Below are 19,417 nucleotides of genomic sequence, written 5' to 3' on the forward strand. Positions count from 1 at the left end.
CGTTATCGTCAAAATCACAAAAAAGAGAGATATTATTTTTTGTCCATATCGCCCACCCCTAGTGTCTGTCTGTGTGTGCGTGTGTGTGTGTGTGTGTGTGTGTGCGCGTCTGTCTGTGCGTGCGCGCGTCTGTCTGTCTGTGTGTGTGTGTGTGAAATCGAAAATCTCCCAAGCTCTTTGACCCCATCCCATGGCCACGACGGTGGAAGGGATTCTGTTTTAGGGATCGCGTCCCTGCTGCTGCTCACCTTTATGGTCTTGGTCTGGAGTCTGAGTCCATTTAAAGTGTTGATGGCTTTCTCTGCGTCCTTTGGCTCGGCGTAGTTCACAAATCCGTAACCCAGACTCTGTCCTAAAACAATAAACAGAAAACAAAAGAGGAATGTCATGAATATCATACATTAACCTTTAAAAGTGTGGGTTTTGGAACAATCCAACATGAGATTCCGTTCTGCAACAATTCAAGGTTCTAAAATTCTATGTTGAATTCAATGAACCCAGATATTCTTTAGAATGTTTATTTTCCAACATTCCCATCACACCGTTATTTATTAACCCTTGGGTTAATTCATGCAAACACACACTGTTCTGGACTGCAGACAGCATTCTCTGAACACATATCCACCCACCCTTCCTAATTTCATTAGGTCGTAATACTGTGCAGCTCCCTATAGTGCAACAGTGCAGCTTTCATGTTATCTACAAGGTGAGGTTAAAGGTTTTATCAGCAATTGCAGGCCCAAAAAAGGCCCAAACATAAATGATCACATTCATCTAACCTTTCTAACGATCCGCTAGCTGCCAGCTGCATAAGAGGAGGGAGTAGCGAGCTAGCTGTCTTTTTTGTTTGAACGTCAACAGAAGTGGCGTTATCCCGCCATCGCTGATACAACCTTTAAGACCAGAAATGGTCAATTTCTTTTTACGTTTTGCCACATGGTTCTCTAAAAAGTAACTTTCTAACCACCATGTTAAATGCAGGGTGAGAGAAGACAATGATGATGCATTTACTCTATTCACCCCTTGCATGTGACGTCACGTTTTGTTCGCGCCACAGCAAAATAGCCTAGTGGACGGCAAGAACACGAATCAAATCAATGGGTTGTAATGGGACATATCGCACAGCTAGGAGATTATAGTGAGATTTAACCGTAGTAATGCCCTTCCACGACTGTTGGCTTATTGTTTGGAATACAACGACATCCCATGTTCTTGCATAGATATATTTTGGTTTGTTTTCTTTGTGTTTCGGGAGTATTTCAACCACAATTGCATGGTTATCTCGTCAGTGTATGAAGCACAGCAGCGGTTACTATGGCAACCATAGACTCTGAACAGGACGGCAGACTACAAGCACTTAGGCAAAGTCTATGGCAAGATCTGAATGTAAACAGATAATACTGTTCAAGGTTTTTTTTTATTTCCTATTTCTTTCCTAATTATTTAAAGACATAAGAAGTAAGTTTATTCGCTGGGCAATGTACAAACTGACGAGTTACATTAGCGTTAGCCCTAGCACTATGAGCTACGATAAACGTTAGCTAGAGCTAGCTTCTGTGTGGCAGCTAAGTTATTATTTAATGTTCTGATGTGACATTCTTAACGTTTTGACTATGTTACAACTGATAAAAGCAAGATAAATAGTAATAAAATAGTAATAAATAGCAAGATAAAAAGTAACCAAATCACTTTGCAATATTTTAGTCCAGAAATACTTATGGGTGTTCATTTACCATAATGTTATTTACAGTAGCCTATGACCTAACATTATCTCCCCCTGCTGTTACCACCAGTTTTAATAACTTTACATTTGCGATCATGACCCATTTCATCTAACAACACCACTGGCATCTTTCTTTGACTATCAGACCCCAAACAGCAATACATTGAACTACAAAGATGCTATAGTAAAATTGTTCAGTTCATCATAATGTAATTTGCCGTCCGTCTCCCATCTTTTTGCCGTCAAGCATGGAGCCGTCACGTGACTTAAGTCACGTGTCTGCAAGGGGTGAATACTACATTAACCCTACCAGTAGTTTTGTGTAGATTACAGCCATTAATAATATGTGCAGGAGTTGTGGAAATAAAGGGTATGAGAGTTACATTACAGCAAAGTCATAATGGCTTAATACAACTAGATGTACCGCAGAGCGGTACAAAATATGACCGCCGCCCAGTCCAGCACATTTGTTCCACAAAAAGAAATCACGCTGAAAGGCCTATATGATTCTAACTGTTTCACTAAATTGCATTATCCACACTCAATTATCACTGGTATCTGCTAGACAACAAGTACCAAAAACATGATTAGTTCATAGATTTCACATGTAAAATTAATTTTATACAACCCCACCTCCATCTTGCCTGTTCATAATTTTGAGAAATTCTTGATTGTTTGTGTTATGTGTTTGTGTTATGTGTGTGTGTGTGTGAGAGTGTGTGTGTGTGTGTGTGTGTGTGTGTGCTTGTGTGTGTGCGCCTGCGTATGTGCCTGTGCATGCAAGCGTACATATGTCTACTGTGTGAGTATGTGTCATACGTATGATTACTGTGAATGTGTGTGTGTGTGTGTGTGTGTGTGTGTGTGTGTGTGTGTGTGTGTGTGTGTGTGTGTGTGTGTGTGTGTGTGTGTGCACATGAAATGGGTTAACATGACCCCTGGAGGCAAACATACGGAAAAAAATGGTCATCCTAGGCCCTACTAGGGCTGTCACTTTACGTTCGAAAATCGATTGCACAATCGATTGGACCAAACAACACAAGTTTCGAAAACTAAAATAAGGAATCGATTTTAACCAAATATGTACACTATTAATTTTAAACGAATTTAACAAATAAAAAGGATAGATGTAACAAAATTCACAAACAAGAATATAAAAGAATTCCGAAGTGCCATAAGCATTGCGAAAGCTAAAAAGAAAATTGCCACCAATTTTACGCACCGGAAACAGCTGTTTCAATCAGCTGCTGTGCTGCTAGTGTTTTGCCAAAAAATGGAGGACAACGCGATCAACCTGTGCGACATGAGAGAGACGAGTGATAGGAGGAGTTCGATGTGGAAGTACTTTGGATTTTTGGTATATCAAACTATGGAGAAGAACAAAAGCGGTAGGCTACGCAAACTGCAATCGAGTGCTACGTAAATTAGTTTGACATTTCTAAGCGTAAACACAGACACAGCTACGTTGCAGCCTGCAGCAGTACTGCAGACACGAAACTTAACGCCAATAAATAATCAGAAATATTGCTGCCCTGTGCGTCTACAAGCTCCCTCTGTACGTTCGTCCTAATGCCTGTTAGTTGTTTGTGAATTGGCCTGTATTTGCTGTTGAAAATGGAAACGTAAACATAAAAAATCGATTTTACAATCGATTCAATGAACACTTATGTCTCAAAAATCGAACAGGATTTTTTCACAAAAGTGACAGCCCTAGGCCCTACAGTTCTCAAGATATTCACAGAGAACTGTGTCTGCCCTACCCTCCTTTCGGGGGGTCCAGTCCAGCGGAGGGGCTACAGATCAAAACAAAAAACGATGGTTCCATGCTATCCATGTGGGGTTACATGCCCACCAAGTTTCGTGTACCCCGGTCTTTCAGTGTCCCGGGAATCATTGACGGAAATTTGGGCATGCGAAAAAAAAAAAAATCTGACTAAACCTATAGTCTAAAGCTTCGCTGCGCGGCGGTCATAATTAACTTAATAAACATAATAAAGAGTGTAAACGAGATTACTCTGTTAGAACAGCTGAACCCCATTCAAAAGGATTGGCTGATGAAACCTTGGTAGCACCTACAGAAATCCCTGCACCTGTACACTCCCTCTCGACAGTATTCACCTGAGGATGTCTGAAAGTACTAAAATCACAAGTTAAGGAGGAACATATCAGGCACGGCGAACAAAGACATGTGTCGCAACAGAGCCAGAGTCACGCCAGAGTCGTTTCAGAATCGTCTGCACCCTGGTGCACCACAAAGCACAAAGTTAAACAAAAAAGCCGCCGCTTCTAACACGTGAGTGAAACAACCATGACTCACCATCAATCCCTCAGAATTGATAATGAAATGTGTGCCTGCCTCTCCCTCTCCCTCTCTCTCTCTCTGTCTTCTGCTTCATCCATCATTTCTGTCCAAAACCTACAAAAGATTCCGACGACGCCCACGCCTCTCGAGCGCCACTGCCAATTCAATTTCCTCCCGCCCACCAGCGCCGCCTCTCCTCGCATCCACCTCCGGTCAAGTTCACCAGCTCCTGCAGTATTAATAATATATTTAAAATAAAAAATAAAAAAACCAGATAATCACTTCAGACAGCGCGCGCTGTCTCTGTTTGCCTGGGAGACCGGGCTTTATGTAATTATATCCCTGCCCTCCCAGCACTCCTGCGGCAGCCACAGCAGTAAGCAGGCCGCGACTGAGCAGAGCCAAGGGGGAGTGGAAAGGAACTGGCACAAAGCTTGGTCGTGTGCTAGCAGCACACATCTTTGATTGGGTTACTAAAGAGGGAGGGAGAATAAGTGATCCCTTCCCTACTCCCAAACCCCTTTCCCACAAAGTCAACCAAAACGCCCACGTTTGGGTATTTTGATGAACGGGGCAATTTTTAGCTCCCACCTCATCATCAACCCGCCCCATCTCCATTTGGATCTCCCTGTTAACACCCTCCTGTCTTCCCTCTGGTTCACGCTGGGTTGATGTTGATGACTCACTGCACACACACTTTGGGCTCCCTAGCTAGCACAAAACAAGTAGTTTGTAAACTCTCGTTCACCTTGCGTCTTAGCGTTCCGCTATCGCCAGGAGAAACGAGCTGCCTTTGAACACGACGAGTGAACCCGTGGTGAGATGACGCTCTTTCCGCTTAAGCCTTCAGGCCAAATGGAAAAGGAGATTTGAGGCGGGGGTGGGGGGATATGTGATGTTCGGAAAACCAACCAGCGAAGCACCAATTACAGTAGTCCGATAGATACAACTCATCTTTTTGTTCCTCACAGGCTCTTCAAGCAAACCCTTAGCTGGAGAACCGGCGCCCGTCAAACATGGAGGTGGTGGATAAACCTTGGAAGTACCCCGTTTTTTTCTTCCATTTTTTTATTTTTTATGAGGGATTGGATTTGGGATTGGCATTAAGCTAAGGCAGTGACTTGGGGGAAGGGCAATGTGGATATTAAGAACTCAAGGTCTAATGGTTTTGTGCTGAATGACTCAGATTGTTCACCTGCTAAGTATTAGCCAGAGACCTACACACACACACACACACACACACAGCCCTGGGGTTAATAGAGAATATGCAGAAATGTGTGTGCGCGTGCACACACACACACCTCCGAGACTTCACATGCAAAATACACAGCTCTTGCAATGCATTATGGGTGTGTTAAATAGCCTCAGCTGAGCAAATCTAAAGCGTCAAAAGTTCACCCACTGCACACATGCATGAATTTTAAGGCAGATATTCACAAAACCTGAAAAACAACGCACAAGGATTGCACCGAGTCTTCTCAAAAACTATATTTAATTAAAAACAAAAAAAGTCATCTCTATGGGTTTCCAAGAACCCAGTCAGGCAAAGAGTTCCTTTCAGCTCAGTTACACACACAACCTCGAAGTAGCAGCACGCGATTCAATTAGTCAAAGAGAAAACATGGAGACGCTCATCCATTAGTGTGTAATGCAAGCATCCATTTCCTCTGGCCCCTAAACCACCCTCACACACACACAGCTGGGAATTGGCATAAAACACACACACCACACAACTTTAATGAGCTACACAAAAGCACATCATCATGTCCATTATCGTTTCCCAAGCTGCCTCCTTCAAGGAGGCAGACACTAGGCCACATCCAGCACTGTACAGGACTCTATCCAAGGGAGTCAGTGTTTTTGCTGACGGGAAAAGATGACTGGCGAAAGTGGTATTACAAGAGTAAAGTGTATGGCATTGCACTACTGTTTTGACAAAGAAAGTAGGAAGATCCCGCACACTGTCTTCATTTGCAATTGTACTGTTTTTTTATTGCAACGTTTCGGTCAGATGACCATCATCACGGAAGCTTCCTACTTTCTTTGAAATTGGTGACCCTGTGGTCCTTCCCCGACATACCCGACCCAAAGAGGTGTGCAAAAGCACAAGTTTTTTTTTACTACTGTTTACTACTGCTGACTGGCTAATAGAGGGTGATGGGGGAATCAATTGTCGCTCCCATCCCCACGAAATACTCCAGTCATATCCCGATCACGTGACTTGCCCTCCCCCCAGAAAAAAAATCCCTGCAAAATCCCGAGAGAAACACTCCCGCATCCCGTCCCACCTTGTCGGCTGCTTGTGGCAGGTCAGGCTATGATGCTGTAACCCGCTAGTACCACTCCTTTTCAGAATCCATTTTGCTGACTCTCGGTGTAGTCGCTGATGCTGATTGACTGGCTTGTGAACAGGGCAGCTGCTTTGTCTTTGTCACTCTGATTGGCTACTCTGCGGCTAGCAGTAGCCAATCAACAAATGTATTGTGAGTTTGTAAGTGATTCTCTTTTATAAAACAAGATGCCTCGCAATCTTTGGGCGCACTCATCGCATTGCAGCATCATTTTTTTATTTATTTAATCTCCAGCTCCGTCCCGCTCCCACCCACATGATTTCTATACTCTATTCCGTCCCTATTAGGGATGCAACAGTATACGGTATATTATCGTACCGAACGATATGCCCCCCACGGTTCGGTGGCAGACGTGTACCACGATAAGTCGGTAGATCTGTCATTAATGATTTGCAAACGTTTTATCATTGTGCTGTAAACTACACGAAAGTTAAGACATTCACAAAACGCCTCCAGAGAAACTGTGCATGGGTCCTCTCACTGTCGCTTGTCAACAACAATTTGCGATTAAAACATACAAAATAAACATTCTCTGCCAAGACACGTCTTTCAAATGTATTTAAAGTGAAACTAGGAAGTCTAATGGACTCCTCCGGCCCATTCTTCCCATGTTTCAAGGGAATTTGGCCGGTAGCTTGGCATCGTCCTTATAGCGCCAAAAACTTGCTTAATATCTCCCAGATAGTACAATAATAATAAAAGCCTATTTGGTTACTGCCTCAGGATTCAGTCACAATGTAAAAAATATTTACATTCACATTTTTAGGCTATGCCTAGACAGTTATATTCAGGCAGCAATGCAACTTTTAAATTCTATGAAACTCGGGACCAGAAAATGATTTCACTTTCGCCACTGACTACAGATCATAAGGGGTGGACTTCAACTGAGCAAAAAATGTAAAATAGATTGACACAGGGGCGCTTCAGCTCTCTCCACTGATAGTTCGAACAAAGCAGTTGAAAACTACCCTATAGTTAGGTTAAAAACTAAGCCAAGTCAGTCAGTCACACTACCATTTTTTGTCTATAGGCAAAATATAGTTAATTGTTTATATCAGTGTTTTATCTATATTAAAATACCGAAACCGTATCGTTATCGTGGCTCGCAAACCATGGGCACTTTACCGTTGCATCCCTAGTCCCCATCACATTACCAACACTAAAATTGACTCCTGTACCGCGGGACTCTTGCGGGAATACCGTGACACGCTGGAGTCCCGAAAAATTGTCACCCTCTACTGGCTAACACGGGGGACATCCAGAACACAGTAAAGGGGTGAGAAAGACTAGGCTCTATGCACAATGTATTCAAGGCGAAAGGTGTTGGACAGCTTGTACAATAGAAACGTTCAATGTCATCCAAACTCAGGGGCTTGTAAATAGAACGCGATTGCAAACACACTCTTCTCCTAACACCTGTGTTTGAGACTGCACAGTGAGTTCTTGTTTAGTTTAGTGAGTCGTATTTCATGCTTTTTTTTTTTCTTTTTGTACACCCACTCTTGCCTTGAGCACAGTGGAAGCCACTTCAATCACCCGCCTACATGAAATTTGAGCCTTCACCGCCTGACTAGACCTAGTCTGTCTTTCAGTCTTAGTATTGTTTTTTTAAACACGCACATCCTTAAAAGCAAAATCCCAGATCAGAGGTAAAAGAAACCCATCTTACACTAGACAATATTAAAAGCAATATACAAGATTAAGTATAAAAAAACAAAAAAAAAACACAATCTGCTTCCAAAAAGTATTTATGCAGGAAAAATTAAAAAATATATATTACATGTTAAGCTGCACAGCACTATGTGCACCACTACCACCAGTAGCCTGCCGTCTCTGATTTCCCAATTTTACAATGAGGCAGAGCAGTTTGATGCAGCTTCAACATCACTGCAAACCAACCTCACCCCTCCTAACTGACAGTTAGCTTCTGAAGTAACCCCACACCTCATTAGGAGTTTAAAAGCCACACACACACACAAACACACAGTACCTTTTTTTCTGAGTCTATTTTAGATTCTCACCAGATTTGTAATATCCACCTAGGGCCACTTGGAGGAAATTAAATATATACATAAAATAAAAAACTAAATATAAAAGTTGTCTTATAACTCAAGTAGTATTACTTACAAAGTCTGAAAACTGTTTGCTGTGGAGCTACAGTACGCTTTGGAACTAATTGCGAGACAGCGTCAGAAGAACTGTTTGCATGCCTTGAGAATCCAACCATCTGCTTAGATTAAGAGAAAACAGGCAGTGAATTCAGCATGGTAAGCTGATCACAAAACTAAGACTGCCAGTTTGACAAATGTCTGACAACCCTAATGCTCTCTTCTGAGGGAAAATGAGGCCAAATACACTTTGAAAACTAGCAAGGTAAAAAAAGAAAACATTAGCTGCAAGATCAGAACAGTAAGCCAACACAAATGTGGTTTCCAAGGATTCTCAAGGGTCACAACTTGGTAAAAAGACAACTTGTGGTATGATCAAACTAAATGTGAATTCAGTCAATCAAATAATTTAGCCCAGTCAATTATTACTAAGACCATAGCTCAGTTTCTGAAAGTTTAAGACACACATCTGTGGTTTGACAAGTACAATGTAATTTCTGCATCATCTTGCATCACACAGAGGCTTTATGGGACTGCATCGCTGGGATCATGAACAGCCAACATGAGTCCAAGGCTTAAAAATGACACAAATGGACTGACATAGAGAACCACGGGCAGGTTTAGTCACTCATGACTAGGCCTTGCAAAGCTTTTTTGGCAGGGCGTCTTCACCAATGCACTGGGGTGAGGCACTGCATTAGGTTAGGAAAACCGAGAAGGGGAGACTTAAGGAGGCGGAGGGGGACTGACAACATTAGAAACCGTAAAGTGTACATTCCTGTTGCCAGCGACGCCATTTTCAAACAGGCAAAGGGAAGTCAATGGCTCTGTGGGGGTGCTGATAACACATTTAGTTCGATCATACCAGAACCTTTAAATAAATGCTGGGCGCTAGTTATTGCAGAGCCGAAGCTATAAATGTCAAGGTCCCTAACAAAGTAGGCTATTCTGTAAATGGAAGAAGAGATCTTATGCCTCTCCTTTTGTCTAAGTCTAAGGGGACCAACACATGTACTCAGTAGAATGTATTTTAGTTGATCGAGTCAGTGTCACCTCGTGATGTAATTGCCATACATCATATGGAAAATGCATGTTATGCTTTATAAATTTCACTTACAAAATATTGTATAGTTTGATATATTTAATCATTGCATTATGTTAACAGTAAAATAGTATTGTAATATAGAAATCAGAATATGAAACGGACACTAATTAAGAACATCATTGAAGATCTATTTATTTACCGTTCGCTTAATACAACTTATTTATACTGGGTATATTTCATACCCTTCCTTCCACTGCAACTGTCTCAAAAACTGATGACTGGATCTGTAGCTAGAAGATGATGCATTAATGTTAATTAGAAACATTGCCCTCGACGCCATATAATAGTCATCAGGCATTTAACAATCTCATAAAATCTAAAAGGAAGACCAACATGGAACGTTAAGCCCCCTGCTACTAGCCTACTACCTACAAAAACAAACGTGGGCCACTGCTAAGGCTCATGTTCCCATCTCCCAGCTATGCTACTTTCAGAGCAACAACTCACTGGTTTGATGGGGGTAGTGTGTGTGTGTGTGTGTGTGTGTGTGTGTGTGCGCGCGCGTGCGTGCGTGCGTGTGTGTCTGAGTGTTTAAATGTTTGAACAGGCAGCTTTAAGGGAAGTTATGAAACCAGTGATATTTAACAATTAAATGAGTCTTTTAATGGTGTAAGCCAATCTGGTTTGTTGCTGTGGGGAAGTTTCATAATGGTCTTCGCTTAGAAAGGGGGGTGGGGGTGTGGGGGTGGGGGGCATGGGGAGTATATGAGCATATAATTAGAGCATTTTGCTGTGCTGAAGTCTAACCCTTCATGCCTCAATGGCCATGATCAAGATGAGCCCAGTGTTTTAATTGGGGCTAAAAAGCAAAGAAAAATGAAAAAGACTTCCATATTGCATGGTGCTAGAGATCAAAGCCAGACAGCCAGCAGGCCAGGCCATGAGGGACAACTGGGATATAACCAAAAAATAAATAAATATAATAAGATATATCTAATATTATTAATAATGTAACGCTAAGCCACAGTGAGTTATGACCACACCGAGTGTTCGCTGGGACCTTGAGTAATCGGAGCAAACAGGAGCCCATGGAGGGGGATTTAATTGAGGTTTAACATCGCAGCGGGTGGAGAGAACCACTAGGGAATGGCCACTACTCCTTGAAGAACTCACAAGAACAACTAGGCCTAATTACTTGAAGACAAGGGGACAAAAAAACGGTCCAAAAATAAATAAATAAATAAATAAATAAATAAGAAAACCGTGAACCACCTATATATTTCAGAAGTGAGCAATTTCCTTACCTGTTATTTTGTCTCGTACAAGTTTGCAGGACTCGATTTCACCGATGCTGCCAAACAAGCTCTTGAGCTCTTCCTGGGTCATATTCTGCGGCAGGTAGTTGACTATCAGGTTTGTTTTGCTGTCCTCTATGCTGCCCGATTCCACCGGGGATGAGCAGTTGTTCGAAAGTGTGGCAGGACCATTGGTCGTGTTGTTACAGGTCGGCCCATTGGACAGCTGTGCTTCCATCGCGGCAATCACCTGCCCAGAAAGACGGAGGAAATTTCAAGTCAGTACGAATGAAGGATGCATGACACAAAGCTGACAGTTAGGACCTCCACCCACTCCACCTGGTTAAATGCCACCCTGCAGCTTTCGATTGTAGCAGCATTTCTTCACACTTGGCTTCAAACAGAGATGCTCTTAAAAGCCCTAATTAGCCAAAGTTGAAGTGTGTGCGTAATTTTGTAATTTTGGGTAGCGACTATCCCCAGGTAGTCATGTAGTGTTTAAACAGTAGTATGTAATGTTACATAAGGTCTCCTTTGCAATGTAGCTTGAAAGTTAATACTCATTTTCTTAGTCGCTTTAGATTAAAGTGTCTGCTAAATGAATACATGTTAATGTAAAGTAATTTAAAAGGCTGCAAGAAGGCAGATAACCTGGAGGAGTTTCAAGACAACATGCTCATTAACCTTATTCCATTCTTTTCTTTCCATTGAAAACAAATAAATAAAAAGAAAGAGAAGTAGCAAAGGCTTTAAGTTTTACAGGACTCTAAGAAAGGTAGCCTATTAATTAAATTAGCTCCGATACAAGAGCACTGTATTCTGACCTGAACACTGGCATTACACACTGCAAAAGGAAACAACAAAAGCCTAGGCTTTAAGAACAATAGTTTAGCTTTCTACACTGATTGCATGTTGCAAATTATTACTGTGCTCACTGCCTGAACATTAACTGTGATATTGATGTACACAAATCACATTCTTAAGAGCAAACCTCGCAGGCCAATTGGTCTAATGTTCATAATGATGCAAAATCTGATGGTGGGTGTTGAAAATGAACGAAAGAATAAATAAATAAATAAATAAATAAAAACCACCAAAACCATAGCCATCTTGGAGTTTTTGAACTTTATGAATTTTGACTTCAACCAAAATAAGACAAAAGCAAGTGGCCCAGAAAGTATCTTATTTGGTGCTTCAGAGAGATGAAACTAAGTTGGTGGCTAAAATACTTGATTTTAAGTTATCAACAAGAAAATATGAAGTAACTACCTTAGTAAATCACCACAGCACTACAATACTGCTGCCTGCCTTAATTTGAGAAAATATTTGGCTAAGCTAAAAAAAAAAAAAAAAGAAAAGAAAGAAAGAAAGAAAAAATGTAACCCATTTTGCAAAGAATACAATACAGTAAAAATAATTTGACTGGGCCATTTCTAAATGAATTTGCAGATAATTAAATGAATGCACCACCATTACTTTAAATTAAGCAATTACCGAGAGAGGGTGAAAGAGACTTGGTTATTCAGTTGTGAAGAGGTGCACCACCACCAATTATGTATCGGCCCAATTTGTTACGCTACACAACAAGACAAACTAACTGGGGTCATATACAGTACACTTCACATCTGAGCGATCTACATGCATTCCTCACAAACAAACAAACATACGATGCATTCAAAAGCCATTGCAAAGCCTGAGACCATACCAATGCCACTCACTACCTTAGGCACCCAGTAGCACTAAGACATCCCAAATTCGAATCTGAACGAAAGTGGTTCCAAGAAATGGGACACTGGCCTCCAGTTCAGCGAGCATCTAGAGCAAAAAGTGGAGCGCAGGTATTGAAGCCCACAGTGTCGGCTGGTTTTTCCCCCCCATCTTTTTTGTTTACGTTCACATCAATAAAAAAAAAATAAAAAAATGTAAATGTAATGTAAAAGATGTATAGAAGATGTACCTTGCAGAAGATCAAGGTACTAATAAGAAAGCACAACCCATTTAAAAAAGAAACAAAGTCGTCAGTTAAATCATTAGATTATGACGTCCAAAAGTACTTTCTTATTTCTTCCTTGCAACCACAACCAGCAGAAACTGTGGACCTCAAAGACTGCAGCAAACCTCCTTTGATGGAGGGATTGGTATGGCCTGAGTCCTGACCCACTCCTAATGTTTGTGTATACAGTTTAGATTTTTTTTTTTTTTTTTTTTTAAATAAAATTAAAAAGTCCCACACACCCCAGTCCAAGGCTCTGCTGCCCAGGAACCACTTCTAAGTAGAGAGGTCACATCGCACAGTCTGACTGCCATGTTAGTGTGGAGTTGACGTCTGCAATGTGGACACACACACAAAAAAAAGTACTGGATGTTAGATTGACAAGAGACAAAAAGAGCAACAGTCAGAGGTAAATCACATATAATTCTCTCCCCCCCCCCCCCCCCCGCTTCCTTTTATTTTATTTTTCTTCGTTTCATTTGGTCCACAAGGACATCCATGCAGATTAACTTGAACTACCACAGGGAGGGGCACAAGGCTATTTGTTTTTTTTTTTTCCCCCCCTCAACGCTAGGCTAATAGGCAGATCTTCACATAATTGAGGAGAAATGTTATGAGACTGAAAAAACATCTACACAATTTGCAGTTGAGACAATAGAAATGTTCCATAGAACTGACCCAATAGGACATAAGACATCTCTAAGAACATTGACAATGTAAAGATGAAAGATGTGGTTTATGTTCTAAAATACTAGGAACAAGACAAGAATTTAACACAGCATTGTAACCATACAGTGCTGTACAACACTGTGAACAAACGCCTTTGCAACGCTAGCAGATAACACAATGGTTCTTTGACAGACTTGAGCTTAACAACCATCCATTACCATAACAGGCTAAAGCGGTCTCTAAACAGGACAGTTGTTGATAAAGGCATGTGGAAAGCAAAGAGACTGCACAGGTAAAACCTTCATAAACCTTCAATAATGTCCTCACAAATCAGCTGCCTTAAAATTAACCATTCTAAACAATCTAACTCATTCTTAAGCCTAATAGGAGTTATACCAAGCATGCTATGCAACTACAACATTTAGCCTATAGGCTAGTCATACAGTGTACTGTTTATGAGTCAAAAATGATAACTAGTTTTATTTCTCAAGAAAGAAAAAAAACTTGTCAAACTGAGTGAGCCTGTCTGCAATCATAGACAAGCCTTATTTTCAGCACCAATCACTATGGAATGAAATTGTATGATTGCTGCTTGATATCTTAATATTATGATTGCTGCTTAATATCTTACTAGGCCCTCTTCAGACCTTTCGAAACAGCGAAAAACATTCCCAGTCATACTAATCTCAAGCTCTCTAACAATATTGACACATTATAGCCATGCCACAAACACAAACTTAATACCAATGCAGAGTGTGTGTGTGTGTGTGTGTGTGTGTGTGTGTGTGTGTGTGTGTGTGTGTGTGTGTGTGTGTGTGTGTGTGTAGACTTGGGGAGGAGGAGGATAAGAGGAACTAGGAATTGATTTTTGGGCATTTCAAGAGACCTACCTTGAATGAAAACAAAGCGAATCGCAACAAGTGATGTTGCACCAAATGCACTACTAGCTGGCCTATACTCTCACCCGATTTGGTGCCAGTCTACTGAGCTTTTCCAGCTTTTGCTTATGAAGTGAGCATCAATGGCAGAGTGGCTTACAACTGCATGCCAACTGTCAAGAGCTTACACGGATGAGTGCACAAAGTTCAGTATCTGTATCTGTGTGAACTCGCCGAGAAAACAAGACCAAGCTACACACACACACACACACACACACACACACACACACGGACAAACGCACAAAAAAGGGCTCCCAAAACACTTTTGATCACACAAACATGGAAGGGGGAGCAATCCTGGAAACACAAAGTCATCAGGAAGCATTGCAGACACGTGTGCCGAGTGCTTTTGCACAGTCAGCAAGGGGCAACACTGTTTAAGCATCTTGCCTGAGATACCTGGGATAGGTTCTGTTTGCCTGGCATGTCATCTAATGTTTACAGCACTCGACCCTGCCATCAGTCCGACAAGAAACTATCCTCAAGTTCAGTTTGTTTCGGTAGTATAGTTTTAACATTGTGTTACACTCAACTGGAGGAATCAGCACAGTCACATTTCTAGGAGACTAATCAGCAGGGATGGAAATTAGCACCCGCCGGCAGTCAAACACGGGTGAATCTGTGCACTGGCAGGTGAATTTGGTCAACTTACCAGCCATTGTGGCAGGTATGATAGAGCTAGCATACCACAAATATACAGTAAGATACGGGCAAATTTTCATAGGGCCTGACTGTTAAAAATAAGAAAGTGTCTCTTAGGGATTATGTAACGTTATCAGTAGCCTATAAATGTAAAACCCACTAATTTGAAGTTACCTATAATAACTACCAGTGAGCAGCAGTCTCTGCGTAGCATTCTGTAAATATTAGAATCAGAGAATATACAGCTCATGGTTAAGAGTTTGTCAATGTAGCCTTAATGATTTATTTTCACAAAATACTAAGTGTGCATGTATTTTAAGTTTCTTAAAACTGAACTGTGCTTAAATTGGTCAATGCATGATTTCATAACAGGCTAAATAGAAAATAAATGTTAAAGATAGCCTAGATATCTGTAAATCAAATAAAATCATATGATATAGGCTACATAGTATAGTTAGATCATGTTGGATAGCTCCAGAACTCATACCAACCTGCTCTCATCTGTGAAAAGCACAGGGTGCTAGTGGCAGACCTGCCCTCAGGCCACCTTCATGAAGTCTGTTTCTGACAGTGTGGCCAGAGACATTCACACCAGTGGCCTGCTGGAGGTCATTCTGTAGGGCTCTAGAAGGGCTCCTACTGTTCCTCCTTGCATAAAGGAGCAGATACTGGTCCTACTACTGGGTTAAGGACCTTCTACCACCCTGCCCTGCTCTCCTAGAGCAACTGCCTGTCTCCTGGAATCTCTTTCATGCTCTTGAGACTACGCTGGGAGACACAGCAATCTTTCTGCCAATGGAACATATTGGTGTGCCATTCTGGAGGAGTTGGACTACCTGTGCAACCTCTGTAGGCTCCAGATACTGGCTTATGCTACCAGTAGTAACACTATCCAAATGCAACACTAGTGAAAAAAGTCAAGAAGGATAAAGATGGAAAAATCACCAGTTGCCACCACCTGTAAAACCATTCCTGTTTTGGGGGTCGTCTCATAGTTGGCCCTCTAGTACACCTGTAGTAAATTTCGTTGACATCAAAGCAGGTGAACCTGATTAACAACCACCTCTGTTGCATAACTGGCCAGATCAATATCCCACAAGTGTGACTGACTTGATGCTATACACCTATGACCAAGTGTTCCCTTTTTGAGCAGTGTATTTAATTTCCATCCCTGCTAATCAGCCTGCAATAGTAAAAAGGTCCAAGTTCAAAAGTTCCAAATCCTGCACCTTAGGATCTTGCTCTATACGGTGGCCCTGGGGGGTCATGCATGAAAGAGTTTTTGCACTACCACCATGGCCACAAACATGACCTCTCATTAATTTAATTTTCTCTATCACACACACTTTTACTGGCTGTACCATATCTGCCAGCAGTCCTCCATCCAGAAAAGTCCCTACTCTTGGCAAGAACAACTCATGGGTTTGTCATGGGGTTGAGCAGCAAGACCGTTAATGACCAACAGTGAATTAATCAACAAAGGAATATTTAATTTAGCACATTCTTAATATAAACAACAGGTCAACACTGCAACCATTAGCTTGTCTTTTTCATAACATGAAGAAAAAAAACAAGTTGTGTTTCTGCTATACGTGCTGCATATTTGCATCCATTCCAAGTCCTATTCCACCCCCCACTATCACACATGCTAAAATGCTGAGAGAGAATTCTCTCTCTCACACACACACACACACCTTGATCTTGCCTGACCCAGAAATATCCATTTTGTTATCAAAGGAAGCTCCTGGCCTGACAGCAAGTTTGTTGATCTACCTGCAACCCAGCCATCCTCTACAGGCAAGGCTGGCACCACGAGTCCTTACTTTTCCACTTAAGCCAATTCACACCCTGACCTTTAAATGTGGAATTACAGGCAAATGTCCTAGAGACGCACAGAGAAAAAATCAGATTTTTATGTGCACACATAAGACACAAAATAGGCCTAATGCCTAAGCAAGAATGCAAGTGCACACACACACACACTTAAGTCCATGGGACACCCATTCGCACGCACACACGCACCCACACACACACACACACACACACACTTCATTACATAAACATTTGGATCGCAGAAGGGAGCTGGCAGCAGAACAGAGCCTGTCTGAGGAGGAGCCAGCAGCCCCAACAGCCAATAGGGGAAGGGGACCACTAGAGAGCAAACATGGGGGATGGACCCAAAACATGACATCAGCAGAAATGCCAATTTTAGTGTAATGACACTTAGAAAAGAATTTGGAAGGATGTGTGTAGGTTATATGAACACTTAAGAGAGTGGTTAGTACAAGGCAATGCTAGCGACAACCAAGATGTTTTTCACAAGCTATTGCCACAACCTTTTAACCTGTAAGTATATGTGTGTACTTCATTCCACAGGTTGGGATTTATTGTTGAATATAACTTAAACAGCCTTTTCTTTTATACTACAGTAATTTCCTGTGTATTATCCACATTGTATATAAGCCGCAGAACAGTGTTTTATGTAAGTTAAAAGAAAAAAAAAAACAACATTAACTGCCCCCGCCGTGTATTAACCTCATAGCTGAAGAAATTTATCAAAATCAATGTATAAGCCGCAGCTAATAGTTGGGAAATTACGGTATGTGATGTAACGCAAGATTATATAAGTGATCAATTCCATGCCAGGACTTCCATGATGTCCTGTTACTATGCCACTTTTGAATAAACTCCCACTTGATAACTAGGGCTTTGACTCCGAACTTCGTTATTCGAATATAATTCGATTATTTTTAAAATTCAAGATATTCGAACGAATTTTAGGGATCTCTTAATATTCGAACCTCTAGCCTATGGAGATAATTTCTATAAATGTATTTGGTTGTAAACGTTATTTTCGATTCAGATTCAGAGTTTTTTTTTCACGCCTGGTGAAGTAAAATCACGAGCTCATTAGCAAGGCTATTATTGGTCATCTGGGCTCCTGTAGGTGAGGTTAGCATCTGGCTGGTTCGCGCTTAGTGAGCTCACACATAGACATAATAGACACTTTTATTTTAAACTTAACCTTCCTCTGATTTTAATCACCTCAGTTATCAATCAAAGCAAACAGGGAAAAGAAATGGCAACACAATCATGAAAAACACTCAAATAAATAAATGTGCAGAAAAGTCTTAATTAAAAGCAGCACTGGTTGAAGCCTGGAAATATTGTAAACAAAGTAACGTTAGCTTAATTTGCTAGTGTATCATAGTCTGGTTAGACTGTTCAGTTTCCCTACGTGTGTTTAAGTTTCAAATGAATACTTTTTCTCCTTGGGACAGGCCCGTTTGAGTCTTGGAAAATACTTTTCCATTTGCATCGGGATTGAGATGATTAGAACAGTGCAATGCAACAGTTTTAAACAAATTCGTGCAGCCTGCTAATGATGCTAACCGGATTTAATAGCAATTTAGCCAGTCATCTTGCACGATTAATGTTTGGATTACATGTTGTGCATGCTGAGGAGGGATGCGCCTGTTGAGAGGGAGAGAGAGAGAGAGTGCACGGGGCAAGGAGAGTCTGTGTTGAGGTAGGCCTACTTCTATCGCCTACTCTGGTAGAGTTTGACATACTACAATGCAAGATATATTTAGCCTATTTATTTATGGACAACGTAAGGCAGGAGGTGTGTGTTGCTTTTAATTATGAATGTTCTATCGAACGTATATTTTATTGATATCGATTACATGTCTATTGCGATACATATCGCTATCGTTTTATCGCCCAGCCCTTTTAACCTTTAGTGCACATAGTCTATTGACATTAACTGATACACTGCCCTCTGGTGGACAGAACATATAGAACTTAAGTTTGATACCAATAATCGGTCTTACTGGAGACATTTAATGGTAAAAATATTATTAATACATATTCGAATATATTCGAAATTTAATATTAATAAACAAACGAACTTCGAATATGATTTTTGGGCCAAAGTCAAAGCCCTATTGATAACCAAAGCGCAGTATGTGAAAATTCCAAACTGAGAAAAACAGCATTGTTGTTTATCTTTCACATTGTATTTTAGCAGATACTGAAAACCCCTATATCTTCAGGAAATGTTTCAGTAGATCAATGATATTTTGATAGGTTGATCGGAGGATATGGCATTTTATATTGGAGTAAAAAAGTGAATCACACAAAATATGCAGATACTGCACTTTGGCTTTGTAGGGCACGTTAGCTGGTTGCAGACTTCTCCCTTTTACTTCCACAGTCTCACACACCCTCAAGACACACAAAGGACCGAACTCTTTGCCCTCATCTCGGCCTCACCACTAAGAACCCTTTAAAGACTCTCCAAGAGGCTGTGGTTCCCCCAAGAGCTGTATGCTTCAGTTAGCCTTCCTTT

The 19,417-nt window shown here is 41.2% G+C and overlaps 1 protein-coding gene across 5 annotated transcripts in view; it reads right to left on the reverse strand.

Moving 5' to 3' along the window:
* The window catches only part of elavl2 (ELAV like neuron-specific RNA binding protein 2), a 49,416-nt gene that overhangs the window by 16,743 nt on the left and 13,256 nt on the right, over positions 1-19,417 (reverse strand). For 4 of the 5 annotated variants that reach the window (XM_042070789.1, XM_042070790.1, XM_042070788.1 and 1 more), the window contains exons 2-4: positions 13,060-13,150; positions 10,834-11,074; positions 249-352 (exon numbers count right to left, since the gene is read on the reverse strand). In XM_042070789.1, coding sequence (XP_041926723.1) covers positions 249-352; positions 10,834-11,074; positions 13,060-13,131 — 417 coding nt within the window. In that variant the 5' untranslated portion in view covers positions 13,132-13,150. The remainder of the gene's footprint in view (positions 1-248; positions 353-10,833; positions 11,075-13,059; positions 13,151-19,417) is intronic. The other variant, XM_042070792.1, reaches the window with a different exon arrangement.

The sequence above is a fragment of the Alosa sapidissima genome, chromosome 18 (genome assembly GCF_018492685.1).
Source record: "Alosa sapidissima isolate fAloSap1 chromosome 18, fAloSap1.pri, whole genome shotgun sequence".
Taxonomy (NCBI): domain Eukaryota; kingdom Metazoa; phylum Chordata; class Actinopteri; order Clupeiformes; family Clupeidae; genus Alosa; species Alosa sapidissima.